The sequence below is a fragment of the Acinonyx jubatus genome, chromosome A2 (assembly GCF_027475565.1).
Source record: "Acinonyx jubatus isolate Ajub_Pintada_27869175 chromosome A2, VMU_Ajub_asm_v1.0, whole genome shotgun sequence".
Taxonomy (NCBI): Eukaryota; Metazoa; Chordata; class Mammalia; order Carnivora; family Felidae; genus Acinonyx; species Acinonyx jubatus.
The window spans coordinates 140,131,292-140,145,260 of record NC_069383.1 but is presented as its reverse complement, the minus strand read 5'-3'; the positions used below and the strand labels follow the sequence as shown (position 1 = coordinate 140,145,260).

Genomic DNA, 13,969 nt, shown 5'->3' with positions numbered 1-13,969 from the left:
CCCAGGAGCCAGGGAATGTTTGTTTTATTTACCATTAGTTCTCAAGTGCTAAGAGGGCCTCCCACACAATAGGCACTCAGTAAATGCTACTGATGACACTATTATAATTCACGTGAATTTAACTGATACAAATAGTAAAGTGTCCATTCCTTCTCCGTGTCCTCCAGTGCCTAACACTTTTGTCTGGCACACAGCAGGAGGTCAATAAAAACCTTTATTGAACCTTACCGAACCTATACGTGGACCAAGTACTACTTACTCCCCTCACTCCCCTCTCTCATGGCCCACGCCGCCGCTCCCGCCCATCCTGAACGCCCCTTACTCCGGTGACCTTCTTCTTAAGCCAATGTCTCCCCACTGGCTTCCTTTTCGCCTAGGTAGTGAGCACCGAGCACGGGGTCCCTGGACACCTTGCCGGCCGTGGGGTGCAGTGCACGCTTGGGACCGCAGGGGGCGAGCGTGGTCCGGGAACGCCCGCCGAGGGGTTGGGACGGGGCGGGGCCTCGAGGGCGGGTCGGCTCAGTGCGCAGGCGCGGGTCCAGACGCCTCGCGCGGCGAGGGGCAGGCGGCTGCAGAGCAGTCCCGGCCGCGGCTCTAGTAGCAGCGAGTTCGAGCCCCGCTCCCGCTCCGCTTCGGTTCTCGCTCCCTCGGCCCTTGGGCCTCCCGACGCCAGTCCCGGGCAGTCGCTGCGCTTTGCGCTCTCCCCGCCGCCAGGATGCCGGTAACTGAGAAGGACCTGGCGGAGGACGCGCCGTGGAAGAAGATCCAGCAGAACACCTTCACGCGTTGGTGCAACGAGCACCTCAAGTGTGTGAACAAACGCATCGGGAACCTGCAGACCGACCTGAGCGATGGGCTGCGGCTCATCGCGCTGCTCGAAGTGCTCAGCCAGAAACGCATGTACCGCAAGTACCACCAGCGGCCCACCTTCCGCCAGATGCAGCTGGAGAACGTGTCCGTGGCCCTCGAGTTCCTGGACCGTGAGAGCATCAAGCTCGTGTCCATCGGTGAGTGCCCTGGCCCAGCCGGGCGCCGAGGTGTACCCTCCCGCCCCCGCGCGTGCGCCGGGGGGAAGCCTGGGTCCCCCTGCCGCGCGCCCCCACCGCGCCCAGCAGCCGCGGGCTGGGTGTGGGCGCTGAAGCGGGGTGCGTTGTCCTCCCGGGAGTGGGGACGCAGGAGACCTAGGTCTCCTTCCCAGTGCCTTTTCCTGGGCTAGGACTTTGTGTGATGGCCTCGCTGTGCGTCCTTGGGGGGCTGTGGATCCTGGGCTTGGGTTGGGGCTGCACGGGGAGAGCTGGGGCTGTGGCATGTTTTCCGCACCCGCGGTGCCCCTGAGGGGGAGCTGGAAACCTCTGGTCCACAGTCCACAGAAGTGGGGCCCCGCTCAGATGTTCCCCAAAACGCTCACCCCGCTGCGCCCAGGTTGGTGCGCTCAGCGGCTGACGAACGGGCGGTGGCTCTGACGCCTGGCGGGAGACTTGGGGAGGGACAGTTCTCCGAGCCTGGGGCCTCTCCGCTCAGGTGGGGACGGCGACCTGTTACCCTCCCCCGCCGTCTCTGGCTTGGGTGTGGGCCCCGAGGTGGGAAGGGGAGCTGCGGGGGGGGGGGGGGGGTGTCCTCCTCTCTCCCTCTGCTCCCAGCTCAGCTCTGGCTGGGTGCCTTGGGGTGAGCCAGCTCTGCCGCCGAAGTGATCATTTAGGGACGGTAGTGGTATAGTAACTACTGTTTTGTAGGGAGAGCCCAAACCTGTGCGTGCTGTGTGCCAGCAGCCTTCCAAGTTCTCAGTCCTTACACAAGCTGGGAGTTGGGGTGTCCTTAGACCTACTTTACAGACAAGGAGGGAGGTCCAGAAAGTTAATCGACTTGTCCAAGGTCTTGGAAGTAGGAAGAGTCTCGCTGAGAATGGAAGGGAAGCGGGTACAATGAAAGGAGACTTTGCCTTCCTCTCCTATCCTTCCCCACACCAGGGTCTTCCTGAGAAGGGGGAGGGAGTTGGTGTCAGGTTCCGCTCCCCTCTGCTGGGAAGAGAGAATGAGGGTCAGGTCCCCGCTAGGACCTGGGGTAGTTGAAAGCTTCCAGGAAAGCCACAAGGCTGCTGAGGGCGTGGGCTGTGACTGTAGGGGGAAGGGGTGTGTAGTTATGTGGGTGCGTGTGTGCACTTTTATGTGTACAGAGGATGTAGTGTGTACATAGCGTGGATGGGCAGAGAAAGTGTGTGCACCCATAGTGTGTGTGTGTGTGTGTGTGTGTGTGTGTGTGTGTGTGTGTGTTCTGCCAGGTGAGGCTCTTGCTGGAGGAGCTGACCCAGGCGTGGGTCTGGGGTCTCTTCCAGAGAAAGCCAGGCCTTATAGTGACTCCTGTGATAGGAGGAAAGGGTGGTGGGTGATGGGCTGCACCGGGTGGGTGTGGCTGCTGGGACTTTCTCCAGAGCAAAAGGGGTTCCCTCTAGGCTGAGTCTCCTCTGTCCTCTCCCTCTCCTTCCCCCACACCTGCCCTGGCAGGTAGGGCCGCTTCCTGCTTCCTGGGCCCAGGCAGCCGCCCCATCAAGGGTGGCTTCTCTGCAAAGCTGTGTAACAGGCTGCCTCTTTTTTGGGGTCCCATCTCCTACAGCTGTGGAAGGAGAGCCCCAGAATTATCCTGGAACTCTCCCCTTTTCAGAAACCAGCTTTCCTTCTGGGGAATCTCAAGGCCTGGCTGAGCTCAACTGGGATCGCTTCTTCTTTGTTTTAAAAATGTGTATTTGTTTAATTAAATGGGCAAAGAGACTTAAAGTAAATCAGGAGTATCCAAACATGACATGAAATCTCTTCAAAAAAGCAAAGCAAAACAAACAAATGAAACCACAGCACCAGAAAATCCTGGACTGCCTAATTTACCAACTGTTTACAGAGGCTGTGCTGGCTCCGCCGTGGCTTCCCGTCACTGCCCTGAACTTGGGGGTCTCATTCTAGACTTTGCCTGGTCCCTTACATTTTCCTGTTGACCCTCATGATTTTCATTCCTGAACCCACCTAGGACATAGCGTTGTCCTGACATTCCCAATTAGCCTCCCCTTCTCTGGTTGTGGAGTTGTGGGCTGTTGGCAACTTCTTGCTGTGGACCTGTTCCCACCACAGACTACATTGTTTCATTTTATTTTAAAATTATTTCTTGGATCCTATTCCCCCAAGTGGCATTCCTGGGTCAGAGTGTGACCACATTTATGACTCCTATCATTGGCTGCCTAGTTGCTCTCCAGAAAGATCTCACAGTAAACAGGTTTTCCAGCCTCTGAAGACTGGAGGGAGACTTGCCAAGTGCCAGAAGTCCCATGGGGGTGATGCCTGAGGCCTCTTCTCCCTGCTCCCGGGGCAGTTCTGGGTAATGGCCCTTCAGAAGAAAGTCCCGTCCAGCTCGGACTTCAGTTCAAGTATTCACTGCTTAAGCTGTGTTGCATTGTGCTGACAAAGACCCTGGCTCCAGTTTGTTGGGACACACTAGGTGTTCTGTGTGTTCTGTTCATCACCCAATTGATCACCGCCTGGAATCCTCCAGGTTTGGTTTCCTTGTCTATGTAACCATCTGCTTCACCAAGTCACTGGGAGGGTACAAGGCTTGCCCTGGTTCTGCCTAAGTGCTTAGAAAATGGTCATTGCTGTTATTTCTGTGGTTGTTGTTAGTATTATTATCTGCACTTAAAGATGAGGAAACAGGAGTGAAGTAACTTGCGGAGATCACCCCGCTACTAAATGGTGACTGGAAGCTGGGTCTGCCCAGTTGTGAAACTGACCCTTAACTGACCTGCTCTTCATCGTCAGAAATGAGTGAAATACAGCCCCTCTCCCCCAGCCGGAGAGCCCCGGAAACACCAGATTTTGCAAGTCTGGGATGTTGGGGTAGCAGCTGGACACTCACGCTTTGAGCCTTGAACAAAGTCTTGAGCAAAGAGGGAATCTCAAGGCTTTAGGTGAGAGGATGAATCCTCTGAACTGGGATGAGGGTCCCATGAGATGAGTGTCACGTCAGGAGGTGAGCAGAATCAGTTTGTATCTAGCATCAAGATGAACTTGTTGAGGGAATGGCTGCCCTGTGTTCACAGGGGTTTTTTTTTGGGGGGGGGGGGAGTGGTGGTGGCGGCGGTGGTGGTGGTGGTATTTCCTGCTACTTAATGGATGGTGTTTTAGTCCATAATCTGGGAAGGTATCTTTGAATGGATACAGGGTTTTGTATACTTTGGATAACTTCCAACAATGTACATTGTTGAGAATCATAAGAGTTGTATACAGGCGCCCAGCTCTGAGACATGAGATGGTCAGAAGCTGCCAGAGGACTGGTTTTTCTGCCTAGAATTCAGGGAAAGACAGTTCTGGCTGTTTATTCACATTTGTGATTTGTTGTAAGGTGGGCCCAGTCTAGGCTGCATCCAAAAGTTGAAGATTTTCTTCAGTTTCTTGGTCTGTCTTGGGCAGTTCATAGTGAGGCCTCAGCATAAATCATTCTAGTTGCCTGCCAGGAGCTGGCAGTTTTATTTACTTGTTTTTCCAAAAACCTTTCTGACGCTGGGCAGCTTAGCCAATTTGGAGAAAAAGGGGTCTCCCAGCCCAAGAATGACAATCAAGGCTGCCTGGAAGTTTGGGTGGTGTGTTTTGGTTTGATCCTTTAGAAGAAGGAATTCTTTCCTTTTCAGAGGATGCGGTCTGACCCTAATGTTTACTTAAGGTGCCTGTGCCAGGCCAGCGCCCCAGAGCAGGCAGGGTGTGTGTTCCCAAGACCTTGGGTCACCGGGCAGAGTTTCCAGGGTGGTGGGTCACCATGGCACTCAGCCCCTTTTCCTTCCTGTTGCCCTGCCCCCACCCAAATAACATACAAATACAGTAATCCTGAATTCTATTCTTTCCTGAACTACCTGGTAAACACCAAGTGTGTCTTTTTAGGTGAAAGTTGTAGAGAATGCTTTAAAAGTAGCAAAGTTGCCTACTTTGTCAGAATTAACGAGTTCTGGGCCATTTGCAACAAAGTAACACAGTGCGAGATGTGGATCTTACCTTAGTTAAGAGCAAGGATTCTTGGTTCAAATCCCACTTGCCACTAAGTAGCTGTTAAGAAACTTCGGTGCCTTGGTTTCCTTATCACTAAAATGGGAATGATAACTACCTCCTTTAAAAGGTTGTTATAAAAATTAAACAAGTTAATATTTTAAAAAATGTTTGGAACAGCACATGGTAAGTGCCGTGTGAGTGTTTACTCAATAAATAAAGTACTGGCCAGTAGTGTTCTCAACAGCCATGCTGGAGGGTTTGCACGCCTAAAGGACGTTTGAAATCAGGGCCACACTGGGGAGTCCAGCTTGGTTGGCTAGTGTCGCTGCTGCTTGCTATAACAGGGCTGTGGACTAGCCTCCTTGGAAGGGGAGGACCCCTGGTTATGTTGTGGCTTCCTCCGAGGCCCATTCATAGCAGCTTTGTTTCTGAGACCTGGACTGGAGCTTGGGGCAGCTGGTCATTCCATCCTTTCACCCCGTGCGGGAATCTCTGGGCCAGATCACTTCCAGATGGCAGTTTGGGCTCTGCGGAGCTCCTCCAGCAACGGCAGAGCCAGAGTGCCGGGCAGCAGCTGCCTTCGTTCTTGGAGAGGCTGTGCTGAAGGGAGTGCTTTGATTTGGACCCAGATTACGTCTCCTGGGCACTACCCCTCCCCTCCTTGCCGGGACACTGGTTTTGTGCTGGGGCGGGTGTACCGGGTAGTTGAGGATGGCTGCCTTGCTCCTTGGGCAACAGACGCTCAGGCTCAGTGCCTTTGGGCCTTGGCTGCAGTGGTTTCAGGGCGGGGGGTACCACGTCATCTGCTTTCTCCATAAATGGCCTCTGGGTCAGCACATAGTAGGCTATCGTAGATATAGCTGAAGGGTTCAGGGCGTGCGTCTGAAGCTAGATTGCCAGGATTCTAAGCCCCACTCTGCTTCCTAACAGCTGTGCAACTCTGGTCCACTGCCTTAACCTTTCTGAGCCTCAGTTTCCCCATTTGTAAAATGGAGAATAGTTGTTCCTATCTTAGTTGCTGAGAGCGTTATATGTGACTAAGTTAAGTTTATAGCATAGTGCTGGCATTATCATTATTGATATCAATATGCTTCTGAACCCTTAAAGTCTAGGACTTTGTCTTGTTTTCCATCTACTCTCTGGCCAGTCCTACTGCTGTCATCTGGTGTGTCAGATATTTCCTTCCCCCCAGCTTGGAACTTCTGATGCAGATGCCTCCTAAGATCCTTTCTTTCTTCCTTTCCTTATTCAGTAAATCTAGGAACGACCAACTCTGGGCCAGGCCCGGTGCTAGGGCCAGAGGGATAATGAGAGTCAAGGCCCCAGCTTGCATCCTATACTGCTCAATGCAGAGGAGAGTAACCAGAGAGTGACCTCGAACCTTCAGGCACACACAGAAATCACCTGGGGACCTTGGTAAAATTGTGGGTCTGATCAGTAGGTCAGGTGAGAAGGCTGAGATTCCGTACTTCCAGCCCCCTCCCAGTTGCTACTGTTGGTGGCAATGGTAGGCCACTCTGGAGGTAGTAAAGATCTAGAGGGCAAGCCCTCTGGGGGGGGGGGGTGGTGGGGGAGAGGAGCACCTTCCCTCAGGCTGGGATGGGTAGTCTGGAGGGCTCCCTGGAGGGAGGGCCTTTAAGCCGGGGCCTATACCCTGACTAGAATTAGGCACGCGAACAGACAGTTAGCCAAGTGAGGCACAGAGTTTGTCACACGGAGGTCAGAGGGGTGGCACAGGTGACAGGAGCTGTCTCACAAAGGGCCTTCTGAGGCAGGAGGCTGCCAGCCAGGCATCGTCCTTGAGGATGCTTGGTGTAGGGTAGGTGAACCCAGCTGAAATGGATCATCTGATCTGGGGCCCTCTTGACTGTTACTCCAGTCATTCCTGCCAATAAAAAATTTTAATGTGCCCCTTTCTCATATATGCAAATTTATAAGCTATATTCATATATTATTGTCAGTCTGTGTATTAAATATTAGTAACACTTACCTTCATTTTAGATGACAAATGGAAATATAAAATCTGATTTTTCCTGTGCTCTAATGAATTATCTTGCGCACCTTGTGGTACATATACCCTATTTGGAGGCCCCCTGAGGGCTTGTATTTCTGCATTTCACCTCCCCCCGCCCCCCATGTTGCTATTCTGCATTTAGTTTTGATGTTTGGTTATCCTCAGTTAAGGAGGTGGATCTATAATTCTGTCCCTTTCCCCCAACACGTTGAACCAAATGAATAAGCCCAATGGAATGAGTCATTTCAGTCTAAATGGGTGCTATTTCCTGCTCTTATAATGATTAAAATTGCCTTTCATGACATTCTACTAGAAGCCATCCTTCATTAATGTTGTAAATCTAGTTATCCATTAAACGTGTTCAATAATCACCAGATTGGCTCGGGTTACTGTATAATAAACAACAGCACTTTCCCCTTCTGGGGCTTGGAAAGTGGCCTTGTATTTTTTAAGTGCCTTGCTCATTTTTCTTGGGAAATTGAGTCCATGTTCTAGGGAGAGAGTTTTGGGGAAAGATGATTAGAAAACCAAATGGTTCTCTTTATATACTAAAGGATAAAGCAGTACATGAGAGTAGTTATACATGGTATAAAGGATGGAACTGTTGGGTATTTTCATTCTGTCCACTTAGTGTCATGATTTCTTTCATCCCCAAACATACTGTGCTATCCATGCAGTTGCTACCTTTCTTCCAAGAGCCTTACAGCAGTTGCCTTAAATACATTCATTTGATAAGTTGTAGATAGTTGTCATAGCTCTTCTGCAAGCTGTTCAGTTATAAAAAAAAAATGATGGGATTTTACTTACACCCAAATATAACTTTTACCTTCCCTGATCCCCTTTTGACCAGTCTCTGTGCAGTAGAATGTCCTTGGTTAAGATTTTCTTGTACTATAAGCAAAAAGCAGTTTGGTTTTTCACTTAGTCAGGACTGGTTATAGGTCTGAATTATTTTGACAGAACATGTGACCTCCTCCTTTTCCCCATCATCAAAACCTAGCATAGGTAGAATGGATAGGTAAGGAGGACACTTGTCCTCCTCCTGCATATTCCTTGGCTTTTCCAAGGATGCACACGGATGAAGACATTTGTGTACTGAGTGTTGAGGTGTGCACATGCATCCTCTCACATAGTATCTAACATTTTCCTATGGCTGCCATCTGCTAAGTATGTCCTGAGTACCTTGCCTTTATTGCTTCTAATCCTCATTATGAACCCTGCAATGTGAGTGGCTTTGTATTTATTTCCACTTTATAGGTGAGAAAACTGAGGCTCAAATCAGCCTCCCTTCACATGCCAGGCATGATGTTTGCCTGCATTAAACTGCAAAGTATTTTTTTTTCATCTTAAAGTTTGGTTTCATACTTAAACTAGATATACTGTAGTGAGAGAATTCATGCAGCTTTAGTTTAGTCCTTTTTTTGTTTGTTTTTTGCTTGAAATGCTCCTTGAGCTTGATTAATGTGAAATTGAAATTCTCTTCTACAGAACAAAACTTTTTTTTGGCCCATTGGCCATGCCTCTTCCAGTACTGTAGAGCTTTGGGGCCTTCTTTTCCATTCTGGGGCACCTCTGCCTTTATTTGGTTCCCAGGGGCAGTGATTTCACTGCAGGTTTGCAGTGGGGACCCGCTGGAGGCTGCTTTGGGCAGCCAGGCAGGGCTTCCTTTGTGAGGCCTAGAGGCCAGAGATGAGGAGGAGGTGCCCCTGGAATTTCTCCTGGTTGCACTCCTGTGGGGCTCACGGTGCACACCACTTGCGGTGGGGGAGGGGGTGGTGGTGGGGTTTGTGGAGACCTCGCTGTGCTGGGAGATCCTTGGTGACAGTCACCATTGGCACAATCGTTCCCTCTCCGAAATGACCTCACTCTCCATCCTTTCCTTCTGCCACCTTTAAACATTAACCGGCGGGAGAGTGTGTTGGGTTGTGCCTGCTGCTGAGCAGAACCTTTCTTTTCTGGCTGGCATTTCACCTTTATCAGTCTGGCCGCCCTGGCACAAGCCGCTGCCCGCTCCCATGCCAAGCCAGCAGCTCCTGGCTCATCTTCATGGAGCCTTGCTGTGTCGTGTAGCTCCGCCAAGCTGCTCCAGAGCTGAACTTGTGTCCCCAAGGGCTTCTCCTACAGCACTCCCAAGAAAGGAAGCCGGTCTGGCAGGCATACTCAGTGCTCAGCCTTCCCCAGAAATCGCAGGGGCTGGTTTGTTGCAAGGTCTGGGCGTTAACACAACACTCCTGTTCTCCCTCTCTGAAGGCCCTTTATGCTGGCATGAATTCCTTTTCTCATGGAGATCTGAAAGCTCTTTTGACTAAATGGGTCACCTTTCTGGGTATTTTCATAAGGCTGGTCAGCTTTTGCCATGCCAGACAACTTCTCTGGAATTTCCGTTTAGATATAACGAGAATACAGTGTGGAATTTTGGCTTTTGAGCTATAGGGAAATGGGTGGAGATTTGTGGCAGGGATATGTAAATTTGCTGCGGCCCATAAATTCAGATTTTAAGATTAAAAAAGGCACGCAGCAGTCGGCTTTCCTTCTACAAACAAGAATGGTGTTACTTTCGGCCCCCCGCTGCTTGTGACCGAGGCAGAGGCAGGCCTCCCGTGGAGGCTGGGGTCTGAAAAGATTCTCGGTTGCTAAAATCAGATTCCTTCATGTCCCCTGCCGCCCCCAAGAAAATAATCAAGTTCTTATCGTGCTGGTACTGCACTGCTTGTGTGAATCACCCTGATTCCTCTGTACCTCCCTGAAATGATTTATCAGATATTCCAGGGAAACGGGAATTATTTGGCATTCTGCGGTCTGTTAGGAGCATGGCTGGGCCTGGGGTTTCTTTTCAAGAACAAAGTGATTGTTCCCTTGGTGGCTTAAAGCCTGCCCGAGGCAGGGGATTGGGGGTGGGGGTGGGGTACTAGGCGCCACCCTCCAGGGGACCAAAGGTGCTGAGGTCTTAGGGCTCAGTCCCGAATAGGCCTTTGTAACTAGGCGGTTCTGGGTTGTGTTTATAAGACTCCTTGTCAGCGGAGGCAGAGGCTGGAAGGCCAATGGTGTCTAGCTGGTGGGATGAGGGGCCTCTCTGTGGGGCTTCCAGCCCTCCAGGAGCAGCACCCAGTCTGTTCTGAGAGGAGGAGCCTTAGGAATCTTGGCTTGCAAGCACCCAGGCAGTGGCATGTCACATTCCTTATCTGCACCAAAGGAGGCAAGCTGGCACCTGGGGAATGCCTCTCCTGTCCGGGAGTCCTTTATAGGAAATGATCCAGGTGTCACATTACGTGTCCTGTCAGGCATGCATCCCTTACCACAATTACCTCTCCTGTCCCTTGGCACTCTTGTTTGACACCTGTGGGAAGTCACATGTGAGGTGGGAGGCTTGAGACCCTCTCCTGGACACCCACGTCTCCCCACTCACCCCATGCCCACCCCATTTCATAGCTTCCTGAGCTCTATAGATCTCCTAACTTGCCTGTTTTGCTCTCCCACTGGATCATGACTGCTGATTCAGGGGCAGGTGTTGAATCCTGTGTTCACCTCCTTGGCTCCGAGCTTGGCACCTAGTAGGAACATAATAAGTAAATTATCGGGTAAATACACAGCTTCAGGCATAGATGGGTTGAATAATAAATCTGATACATTAAATTGGTTTGCAAGAGACTTGCTTTCAGAAAATGCAAAATACTTATCCTTTGGGGCCAGTAGTGAAGTGGGAATTATGTGCAGGGTCCCAGTAGAACACCTCATTTTTGGGACAGTGATGCTGAACTTAAAGAATTCAGCGCCTCATAGTCATTCTCTGAACGTCTATGATTTGCTTCAACTGTTAGAGAATAAGGCCTTTTCCTAGTGATCATGCGAGGCTTAGAAAAGGGATATAATGGAAGCCACTGAGAGTCACTATAGTAATAGTAGCCTAGCTTCATTAATAATAATGAATATATATTGAATCCCTACCAATACCAGAAATTGTGATCAATGCTTTTCACTGATAGCTAAATGAAGCCTAATTGCAATCCTGTGGGATGTAGTTATTGTTGTAATCCCCATTATACAGATGAGGAAACTGAGGCATGCCCCAGATCAGCCACTGAATATGTGGCAGACTATGATTCAAACCCTTGTCTGAGAAATTTTAACCCTCAAAGGAAAATCATCAGCATGTCTTCAGAATTCACTTCTAAATACTTTTTTTTTTATATTAAAATGTTGTTTTGGGGGGTGCCTGTGTGGGTCAGTTGGCTAAGCATCTGACTCTTGATTTTGGCTCAGGTGATGATCTCAGCGTTCATGGTTCAGGCCCCGTGTCAGGCTCTGGGCTGACAGTGCGGAGCCTGCTTGGAATTCTCTCTCCCCCTCTCTCTGCCCCTCCCTCACATGCACTCTTTCTCTCTCTCAAAATAAGTAAGCTTAAAAAAGAGTTGCATTTGTGCTTATTGTAAGAGAGTTGCAAGAACATAGAGAAATACAAAGAAAAAAACCATATCACATGTTGTGAGAAACCTTAACAAATGTTTTTCTACTTTTAGGGAATTTTGGGTAATGGCTGCCTTTTGATCAGAATGGGAAAAGGGGATTGCATTTTCTCAGGAAAAACGAGACTGGACCGGAAACGTTTTGTGAAATCATTTTGATCATACTGATGGTTGTAACAAGACTCATCCTCAAATTACCGCAGAGCTGTGCCAGCATTAAAATTGGAGGTCTTGGTTGAGGCTCATGGTTTGCAAGTCTCCCTTGGTCTAGAAATATGTTTTGGTCAACCACAGAGTGGGGGTGTTTCATCTACTTTCTGCCTCTTAAAAGTTTTTAGGACCAACTTTTATTGGGACTGCCAGGGTCTCTTAATAATAGTTATTATGTTTGGTAACTATTATGCCCTCTTCTCATGGTTAGCCTAGCGTGGAAATTCATTGACTTTTTAGTTGCTCAGCTCTATTAGCAATTTAAATGTCTCAAATATGAGCCGAACAGAATGTAGTTGGACAGCTTGGTTCACCCGTGCCCATCTGGTAACTTTTAGAAGTATGAATATTATATGCATGGCTGGTGTTTTGAAACATTTTCTCAACAGCCCTCAGGACACTAGCCTGTCTTAGCCTTGTTCGAGGTAAAGGAGTTGGAATGAGACCGCTTCCTGAGTGTGCTTAAGAGGACAGGTCAGTTAGACCCTGCCACTTGCCGGCTGGGAGACCCGAGGCAAGTTCCTTGACCTCTCTGAGGTTCCATGTCCCAGGCTATCAACAGTGCCCCAGTTGTTGGTGTTGTTGAAGATTAAACGATACAGTCTTTATAAAGCATGTGGCAGATGATAAGTGCCCCATGAATGGTGGTCTTTCCTTCCTCCTCCCCTTTCTCTCTCCTCCTTCTTTGGCCTGGGGTGGCCCCCTCAGACTGGAGGAAGAAGTGACTTAATTATCTTGGAAGAAGAGAGGTGGGTGGGAATACTCCCAGAAATTGGTCAAAGGTACCTCATACTGAATAAGCTGCTTTTAGAAGAGGTGACTTGGGTTTTTCAGTGGCTGCTGGGCAGGAACCATGGGTCAGAGGCACTTCCTGGTCTTCCGGCCAAGCTTCCTTAGGTTAAGGGTAGAAAACAGGTGCCAACTATTCTTGACGTCTTCCCCCACTTTCCCTTTTGTCCTGTTTGGCTAACGGCTAACGGATCTGTTGTTTTAACTAGCTTTTTGGCCCCTCCTTTCTTTCTTTAATCCTTTTTGTCTCTTAGGATGTCCTCCACTCCCATTTCTTTCCTGGTTTTGCTCTCATGGAAGGGGCTGTTATACTGCCCAGGTGATATGCTCGTGGGTATGAGCCTTGGCTCTGCTCCTTGAGAGCTGGCTGACCCCAGGGAGTGTTTTGCCTCTAGGAGCCTGTCTTCTAGATGCAGAATGTGATGATAAACTGCTCTGCCTCATTGAGTTCTAAGGTATAAAGAGAATGTGCGTCTCAAGCCCTTAGCACCGCTCCTGGTCACAGGCAGTGATCAGTAAATGACAGCTGCTGCTCTTGTGTTGCTGGCATCGGCATAATTACTGTGCAGCCCCACACCTCCCACTTCACCCTTCGCAGGGCTCAGTCGAGGAGGATGGAGAGGAAGCGGCCATGCTGCAGATGAGACTGTGCTCACTGCCTCAGTGTGTGCTTCCAATCTGGAACAAAGGGGTGTGTACCAGCTGCCCTCCCTGAGCCAGGCTTGGCTCTGCCTTGGCCCTGGGCACTGTTTCCTCTCCCTCTAGTCCTGGCCCTTTGATACCTGGGATCATGGTGGGGCTTCCTGCCAAGACTTTTGCTGTCCTGGGTGTGGTCTGAAGCCCAGCACTGCCCAAACTCATGTCATGGAGCTAGTGACAATATTTTTACAGTAGTGCTTGGAAACTGGGATCCTGGGGTCACACCCTGTACAAACAGCATCAGGGTTATTGGACTGGGGTGACTGGAGGAGATCGGCACCAGAAAATTCTATGGCTCCTAAGTCTAGAAGGATGTGGGAGGTTGTGTGTGGGGGGCATCATTCCCACTTCTTTTCAGGGGTACACGAGTCTTAGTCCTGCCTGGCTGAAGGGATCTGTGTCTTGTGCGGCTGCCTATTTCCTTCAGTTTCTCCGTGAATACAAGCTGCCTGCTGTTTTCCTGGCTGGGCCAGATTTCTAATACTGCAGCCTTTTAAGGGAGTGTCATTTTTAGGTTGTCTCTTTTAGGGGCAGAGAACACCCAACACCTTTCCCAGAGGTAGAATTTGTGGGGGTTTTACTTGAGTGATGACTAATGCGGATCTTTGCGTTTTAATGACGGGAAGAAATTAGTCAGCCTGGGCACTGTTTCCATGTGACAGGGCAAAAATTTAAACACTTGCACAATGGCTTTTGTTTCACCAGCTATTAAAGTTGACCATCAGGCGTTATCAATAAGATCAGCAGGTGTTCACCGCTCTGCTTCCGGAGACCAG

At 49.9% G+C, this 13,969-nt stretch overlaps 1 protein-coding gene across 6 annotated transcripts in view; it reads left to right on the top strand.

Moving 5' to 3' along the window:
• The first annotated feature begins 530 nt into the window (after positions 1-530).
• The window catches only part of FLNB (filamin B), a 140,232-nt gene continuing 126,793 nt past the window's right edge, over positions 531-13,969 (top strand). For all 6 annotated transcript variants that reach the window (XM_015065296.3, XM_027039074.2, XM_015065294.3 and 3 more), the window contains exon 1: positions 531-1,007. In XM_015065296.3, the coding sequence (XP_014920782.3) occupies positions 716-1,007 (292 nt within the window). In that variant the 5' untranslated portion in view covers positions 531-715. The remainder of the gene's footprint in view (positions 1,008-13,969) is intronic.